An 8,659-nucleotide genomic window follows, 5' to 3' on the forward strand; every position below is an offset into this window, starting at 1 on the left:
AATTCGAACTATATTTCAAAATTAGATCGAATATTATTTTTGGTTAATTCAATTTTTGCTTACTTTATTAAATAAAATACTAATATATTTTCGTTATTTCCTCAAGAAAATAAATAACGTACATTAGAATATACACCAAGAATTACGTAATTTAAGTTGATTCAATTTGAGATTGTTAACTAATTTCAAAAATGGAACCCAATCCCCACTAGATGGACAAACCCAATGATAAACCATGACAGTTGATACACCAAATTGGGAAATTATTAAACACAGTTTAAAAGTAAGAAAAATGGTTGGTTAACTTAACAGCCTTCTGTCTCATCCTTTTATTCCCAGATCAGATTCAATGCAACCAAAAGTGTCATAAATTCAAAATTACACAGCAGCATCAATATTTGCTATACAGATAATAATAATTAATAATATAAATAATCATACCACACACTTCACCACATATATCTTACTATATGTAACACCTGACAAATGTAGCAAGTGGAATAATCTAAACCCACCAGCAGCAGCAGCACCACTACCTTGTCTGAGGAGAAGTTTGACCGGAAATCTGAACTTCAGGTGAAGACCCAGTCTGGGTCTGACCCTGACCCTGACCCTGAGTAAACATCGTGTCCATTTTGGACCTTTCTGAGAATGATACGGCTGCTGGAATCGTAGGAATTGGTAATTCCGATGGACCACCATACGTGACTGCACCTGGAAGCGGATGATCAAATTTACAGGTGCGCCCGAACTTACAGTGTCCATTTTGCATGTAGAAATTGCAAGCCTCAACCCCCTGTTCATCCACATCCACATCCAAAGAAGAGTTTGTTTCATTAATTTGTTGTTTTTAGTTGATAATTTATTTTTTTACAGGAAGCTTAAAAAGCTTACCGGACGCAAAGGGAGACCAATGGGGCTGAGCATACAGTTTGCCTGTGATAAGACCCAGTCAGGTGGATGATGATACTTGCAGGAGGCTCCAAACTTACAATCCCCCGTTTTCATGTAGTACTGACATTCAGGTTGACCAGGTCTTTCCGGAAATACCCTTTCAGTTTGACTAGGGCCAGGAGACGGGGGAGGTGGTGGTAAAGGACGAAAATGTCCTCCAGCTCCTGCTCCTGCTCCTGCAAAAGAAGAATTGACTCCATAGAGAGAAGCAGGTTGAGGTTGAGCAGCACCCGGAGACAGGACCGGGCTTACACGTCCCTGCATCTCGTAAACTATTGACACTATAAGAAGAAGTAGAAATAGAAAATGAAAGAAATCACACTCCAATAATTATATTGTTTCTTACCGAGTAAGGACTCCAATTAGGGGGTAAAGGAAGCATGCCAGGGGAGAGTAAGATTGGACCATAAGCAGCTGCTGGGGCGTAAGAACCAGGAACTAATGGAGGCCTTGCACTTGCAACCCGATAACCACCTCCTGGGCCCCCCACAAACTGTTGCTGTTGTTGTTGTTGTTGTTCGGGTGAAGGTGACTGCACAGTTGAATAAAATGGACGTGCAGATGCTGATGCTGACATGGATTCGCCAGTGGGTTGAGGATGATGGAATTTACAAGTTATACCAAATTTGCACTGCCCCGTTTTCAAATAGTAGGAGCATTCTTTCTCTTCCTGTTTTCATTAAAAAAAAAAAAAAAAAAAAAAAAAAAACCAAGTTACAGGAAGCTTTGGAAGAAGAAGAAGAAGAAGAAGAAACAATTTAGCATGAGAAAAAGAAATAGTTACTGGTCGTAATGGATATCCATAAGTATTTAGTGGCACGTTGCTTAATGATCCACCTGCATGTCTTGGATGGTGAAACTTGCAGGATGCACCAAACTTACAGGTGCCTGTTCTTAAATAATACTACAAATAAACAGATGGAACGCTATCAATAAAAAGAAAAACAGATTCAAATTTCAATGTCTGTATGTGCAAGTTTTACATAAAACAGAGTACCTGGCATGGAGGCTCTCCTGGTCGCTCTGGGTAAGCTCCCCCTCCTACACTTCTTGCAGCTCCTCCAGCCTAAAACCATATCACAATTCAAAGTTACAGTCCATGGAGGAATAGAGTTAGATGCAAATGCAATGCTTCATAATGCATGTTACTTGCTTTTTTACCCTGTTTGTCTTTTGTTCAAGACATCGCTTTCATGGTTAATAATACATCATATGGGTTACCATGGAAAAGCTCATATGCACTTTATCATTAACAGGACATATGATAATTGATTAAAAAAACAAATAAGTAGGGAGGGGTTACCGAGCTACTACGATCTGGAGGATGATTATATCTGCACTTGCTACCATATCCACATGTCCCAGTTCTCATATAGTAAGCACAATCCGCCGTTCCAGGTCGCTCCGGATAAAACTCTCCTCCTCTTCCACCCCACAACCCCAACCGCCTCATCGATTCTACATACATTCCCCAAAACAAATTACCAATGGAAACAAAAAATCAATCAAACACACAGACAGACAGACAAAAAAGTTCGTACATTGTTCAAAACCCTAAAAAAATCTTCTAACAATGTCAAAATTGGAACTGTAAAATGCTAAGCTGTGGAAGCATTACCTTCGAGTCCCGTCTCCGTCCCCGGCTGTATCCATTCGGGTTGTTGGGTATGATCCGTCTGTGACCCGTTTCTCCCCGTGCTCCGTCCGTACAGCTCCATTTTATTTTAGGTTTTCGAGTTCCTATTTACAACAGCTCACGAAGATTTCAATGGAATCAACTCACAATCGAAGCCACACACACTTCCAGCGACTAATGCTCGCTGATTTGTTTAAATGATCGAGGAACTGGAGCTCGATCAAGTGGTGATTTTGCTGGTTGTATGCTCTGACTGCATCAACTTTATTTGAAGGGCTTCGATTCTATGCATTTGCAAGTGCAACTTTATTTGTTTGATTTTGTTTGGTGGAAAAAGAAAAACAAGATGAGTAACCGACACTGCTGTTTAGGTAATTACGAAACGACCCTTGTGGCTGCCTTTACTGTTTTGGTGTTGGTGCGGCAGTAAAGATGTGTGGTTTCACAGGGCAATTCCGTCATTTGCATTAGGTTATGGAGTTCTAATTATTGGATGTATGAATATGAAGTAAATTCCTCTCATATGTTTGCCCCAAAATAAATTATACTACTTTCTATCCGTTTCACAAAACTTCATTGCATATACGGTAAAACACTAAAACGTATTTCTATATCAACTTTTCTTTCGGTGAGTATCTATATTTTTCATGAAAATTATGACACATTTAAAAATTTTACTTATTTTAGATCAAATTTTGTTCATTTTGTGAAGCTAAAACTTTTATAACTGATTTAATTATAAAGTTATGATATAATGCTATAACTTAAATACAAGAACCCATGGGAATAATTACTACCTCAAAATGGGATGTACAATATCATCAAATGACCATATTTTTACTAAAACTATCTATTTCGTAAACAAATATCTTTGTAAAATTCTGTTAATTATGTGGAATTAATAAACCAACCAATACATGCTCTCTCTTCGTAATATGCCATTGAGTTAGATGTTCAAACATATAATATGATCAATGATGTATGGTTGGTCATATTATATGGTTGGTCAAATGTTCTAAAGAGCTCAAACGTCAGACTAAATATTAGCTATTAAAATTTGATTGTGTTGATTTTATAAAACCGGATTTAATAACAAAAACATTGTTAAAATATGATTTTACATAAGATTTTTTTTAAAAGGTATGTCATGGCTTATTAAATGCATGCAATAACCATTATATCATATGTTTTTTAAACTATATGTAATGTTAAGAGACTAAGTTTTACGAATGAATTCGTAAGGTTTTTTCATATGTGCATATCAATCAGAGAACATGTTATATGTATAGAGGGAATTAGACTACCAGCTAAACTATAATACAGCCACAATAATAAGGATATACCAATCTACATACAACAAACAATAAACAACTTCTATTATCACGTTTAGTAGTTATCTTGCTCTCGCCAACACTCCCCCTCAAGTTGGAGAATGTATGTCCATCATTCCCAGCTTGTCAAGAGAGCAATTAAACACTCTCACACACACTGCTTTCGTTAACATATCTGCAAGTTGATCATTTGAGTGTACGTGTGGTAACTCCACAGTCTTATTTTCTAGATGATCCTTGATGAAGTGTCTGTCAATTTCCACACGTTTCGTTTTGTCATGTTGTATTGGGTTATTTGCTATTTTTACTGCAGCTTCATTGTCACAATGTAACTTCATGGGTAACTCCAATTCAATGTCCAGATCTCTCATGATTCGTTTTATCCATAAGAGTTCACATATCACATGGACCATTCCCCTAAACTCTGCTTCGGCGCTTGAACGTGCTACCACCTTTTGCTTCTTACTTCTCCATGTTACTAGGTTTCCACCAAAAATGTAAAGTACCCTGGGGTAGACTTTCCATCCATACGATCTCCTCCCCAATCAGCGTTTGTATATCCTATCACCTCATGGCTCGAGTTTCTACCAAAAAATAACCCTTTACCCGGAGATGCCTTGAGGTACTTAAGTATTCGATATATTGCATTCATGTGAGCTTCACTTGGTGATTGTATGAAGCGACTAACCATACTCACAGAATAGGCTATATCTGGCCTAGTGTGAGACAAATATATGAGTTTTCCAACCAGCCTTTGATACCTATCTTTATTTGTCGGAACTTGGTTCGGGGGTATAGTTATTTTGTGATTCACTTTTATTGGGGTTTCTGTTGGCTTGCAGTCAAGCATTCCTGTTTCAGTTAGCAAATCAATTACATATTTCCGTTGACACATTGAGATTCCAGATTTTGACCTAGCTACTTCAATGCCCAATAAGTATTTTAGACTTCCAAGGTCTTTCAGCTCGAATTCTGTGGCAACTAGAGTTTGGAGATTCTTCATTTCTTTTGGATCATTTCCAGTTACCACTATATCATCTACGTATACAATAAGAGCTGTTATTTTCCATTGTTTTTGACAAACAAGGTGTGATCTGCATCGCTCTGTTTGTACCCAGCTTTCTTCATGAAATTTGAGAATCGACCAAACCAAGCTCTAGGTGATTGTTTTAATCCATATAACGCCTTCTTCAATCTACATACTTTCCCTTCCACGTTCCATGCCTGAAGGGGGTTCCATATCCACTTCTTCGTCTAAGTATCCATTCAGGAAGGCATTCTTAACATCGAACTACCTTAGAGGCCAATCTCTATTTGTTGCAATGGACACTAAGATTTGAATTGTGTTCATCTTAGCAACGGGTGAAAATGTATCTCCATAGTCAATGCCATATTTTTGGGTATAACCCTTGGCCACTAGTCTTGCCTTATATCGATCTATGTTATCATTTTCATCAAGCTTCACAGTATATATCCACCTGCACCCTACAGTCTTCTTTCCAGGAGGGAGATTCACCATTTCCCAGCTTTGATTCTTTTGCAATGCTCTCATTTCTTCATTCATCGCATCTTTCCATTTTTTGTCTTTGACAGGTTCTTGAACTTCATTTGGTATCATAACAGTTGACAGTTTCTCCACCAGTAACTCATGAGTATTTGCCAATCGATGTGCTGACACGTAATTGTTAATGGGATATTTCGACTTTGCTTTGAGATCTGCAACATATTGTTTCTTTGAAATTCCACGGGTGCTTCTGATTGAAAATATTGGTTCTAGTTCATCACTGATTTCCTGAAAAATAGAATCAGAAGACAATGCGTCTGGAGTATTAGACATAATAGATACCTCTTGGTTTTCGATACTAATGACTAGTTCGGTATCAGCGGTGGTTGTACTATCTCTTGTTTCCACATTTTCCTTTTCGATACCATACTCGTCTTCCTGGTCATCAGACATTTGATGATCCCAATGATGATAGTCTTCGTCTACATCATTGTTATCGTTTTCATCATCTCCAGGTGTGTTATGCGATATGTCAAAATACAGACCAGAGTCTATATTCTCGTGTATGTCTGCTGCACTTTCCTTCATCCCCTGAAGTGGGCACTCACGTTCAAAGTATGGTAGCATCTCATGAAATACTACATCTCGAGTAATGTGTATCTTATTTGTGGTTGGGTCATAGCACCTATACCCTTTCTTTTTATCCGTGTACCCTATGAAGATACATTTAACCGCTCGAGGTTCCAATTTTCCCACGTTTTGATGGGCATATGCAGTACATCCAAATATCCTTGGTTCAAGGCCATTACTTTCTGGTAGATTTGATAGTTCTTGAGCCTTTTGCAATGGAGTTTTAAAATCGATGACACTTGATGGTGTTCTGTTCATAATATAGGCCGCTGATCGAACCGCTTCACCCCAATATTTTCGTGGAACGTTCATGTCAGATAATGAGGCCCGGACAATTTCAAGGATTTGTTTGTTTCGTCTTTCAGCTAACCCATTCTGTTGGGGAGTTCTAGTGCATGAGGTTTGGTGTCGAATTGCATTATCCCTGCAGAATTGTTTCATTTCATTACTCATATACTCTCCACCATTATTGGATTGCAACACTTGTATTTCTTTTCTGTATACGGTTTTTATAACTTGATATAATTCTTTGAATGCACAAAAGTAAATTAGTAAATTTCAAAAACTTGATGTGCACAAAAGTACCCACTAATTTTATAATTTATAACCTAACTAACTTAACTAACTAAAATGCACCTAGACAGTGTACCTAGTCGAATTATAGAATAGTTGGGTAAGTCGGGTGTCGATCACAGGGAACGGTGTTAACTAATTAATCTACTTACTACTAAATTAATCTAATTATTAACAGCTTAAAAGGGTTTTATCTGATTTTACAAGATCAGACGAACTTTACTCAAATTCAATCAATTACTAAAAACACTTTTGTTAGTTCGAATCCACATTCCCTCAATGGTTTATAATTTAGCTATGACAATTACTGTTGGTACCAATTAATATAGTATTAGCAATTTAGTTCTAAATCTACTTACTTTAATTGATTCATATAAGTCTATGTATGGTCACACAATAGTTAACACAGAATCAATTATTGAATAAGATTGGAGCCATGTAAGTTTGATTAATCAAAACACAATTACAGTCATAATATGAGTTCTCTAGCACAGCTTAATTCAATGATTCAATTACTTATCTAAGATTGGTTTGATCTTAGCTCTAATAAACTAGTGTTCACTGAATTATTAGGTATTCAAATTCATGCAGATTTGTATTCACTAACTACACAGAACAAGAATTTAAAGCAATCAAATATTAAATTAAACATGCTAGGTAAAATCAATCAACACAAGCATATTACCAACAAGTAAAGTCAAATCTAATGCATCAAAACTATGAGTTCCAGCTTCATCTAGCTAACAGAAGCAGCTAGATTTAGCTGGACATACTAGCAAATAAACAAGCATAAATCAAAGTATAAGACATGTTCAAGTATCAACAATTAAACTAATTATGAACCTCTACTCTTTTGGTGTTGAAAACCTTCTTCCAAGACTTTTCTTCTGTTGAAATTCCTCTTCTGAAACCCTTTTCTCTCGCCAAAAACTTCTCAAGTCGTAATGAGTAAGAGAATTTATAGTATCTGATTTTACCGAGTTCACGTCGTAAACCAATTCATGTGTTCCTTTAGCACTGCATCGGTATCATCATGTCTTCTCTCGGATGCTTCCATAAATCGGGTCAACATGTTTTCCAAGTCTACTTTCTTTTCGGCTGGTGGTTGCTCTTTTTGATAGAAGCCTCGGCCTGTCTGCTTATATTTTTCTTCTTTTTGCCTCTTGTACTCATCGTAAGGCAGCCACTCTATCTTTGGTTTTCTCCAGTCTTCATCATACTTGTCCCCACTTGAGTAGCAAACTTGTGCCTTCTTGTTCCCATATTCATCCAAATTGCAATCTTTAGTCAAGTGTGGCCCACTGCATCGTTCACAACCAACTCTAATTGCATGAATTGATTGGTCCATTTGGGTCAGCCTTCGGTCTATATTATTTAGCATTGCCATCATAGCAGCCATCTCTTCAGAATGTGCACTTCCAACTCCCTTCACTCCTTCATTCCTTGGATTGTGGTATTCACGAAAATGCTTTGCAAATTCTTCAACTAATTCCTTGACTTCGCCCGGATTTTTCTTTGTAAGTGGTCCTTGAGAATCAAGGAGTTGTATTGTCATTACGTTGACCCCGTCATAGAATATGGACACTTCTTGTTGAATGTTAAGGTCATGTTGAGGACAATTCCTTAACAACCCCTTGTAGCGCTCCCAAGCCTCGTAAAGTGACTCCCCCGGGTTTTGCTCAAAATTGGCAATCGCCTTCTTGAGTTTAGCTATCTTGGATGGTGGATAGAATTGGTCTAAAAACTGCTCACGCATTTGAGCCCATGTAGTGATTGTACCCGGCGGTAGTGCTTTTAACCAATCCTTAGCAGCTCCCTTAAAAGTAACAGGAAGCATCCTTAGCAAGACGGTATCTCTATTCACATTCGGGACATTGAAATAATTAGCAATGTCGTTAACTTCATCTAAGTGCTTGAACGCATCCTCATGATCTTTTCCATAGAATAGGATATCCTTCAGTGCAGAAAGGATATGTCCTTTCAGCTCGAATGTGGCAATGGCAGTGGCAGGAATGGCAGGTTGTACTAAAC

The 8,659-nt window shown here is 37.6% G+C and overlaps 1 protein-coding gene and 1 non-coding gene across 2 annotated transcripts; one reads left to right on the forward strand and one right to left on the reverse strand.

Moving 5' to 3' along the window:
• Positions 1-293: 293 nt before the first annotated feature.
• Positions 294-2,920, reverse strand: LOC145114599 (zinc finger CCCH domain-containing protein 32-like). Its single transcript, XM_079050644.1, has 7 exons — positions 2,573-2,920; positions 2,258-2,412; positions 1,952-2,020; positions 1,739-1,858; positions 1,301-1,624; positions 895-1,212; positions 294-796 (listed from the first exon to the last, which is right to left on the reverse strand). Exons 1-7 carry the CDS (start codon positions 2,670-2,672, stop codon positions 533-535), a joined length of 1,350 nt encoding a protein of 449 aa, XP_078906770.1. The 5' UTR covers positions 2,673-2,920; the 3' UTR covers positions 294-532.
• Positions 2,921-8,229: 5,309 nt separating this feature from the next.
• On the forward strand, positions 8,230-8,336 carry LOC145118329 (small nucleolar RNA R71). The gene has a single exon (XR_013713285.1). It is a non-coding gene; the product is annotated as a small nucleolar RNA R71 (small nucleolar RNA).
• The last annotated feature ends 323 nt before the right edge of the window (positions 8,337-8,659 follow it).

This window comes from Lactuca virosa, chromosome 5, assembly GCF_052849685.1.
Source record: "Lactuca virosa cultivar CGN04683 chromosome 5, Lactuca_virosa_CGN04683_v6, whole genome shotgun sequence".
Taxonomy (NCBI): domain Eukaryota; kingdom Viridiplantae; phylum Streptophyta; class Magnoliopsida; order Asterales; family Asteraceae; genus Lactuca; species Lactuca virosa.

Bases quoted from the DNA above. Each gene is read 5' to 3' on its own strand.
- LOC145114599 (XM_079050644.1), bottom strand. From the start codon at position 2,672: ATGGAGCTGTACGGACGGAGCACGGGGAGAAACGGGTCACAGACGGAT. The intron at 2,021-2,257 runs GTAACCCCTCCC...ATATGGTTTTAG, and splicing joins CTCCAGATCGTAGTAGCTCG to GCTGGAGGAGCTGCAAGAAG. The intron at 797-894 runs GTAAGCTTTTTA...GTGGATGAACAG, and splicing joins TTGGTCTCCCTTTGCGTCCG to GGGGTTGAGGCTTGCAATTT.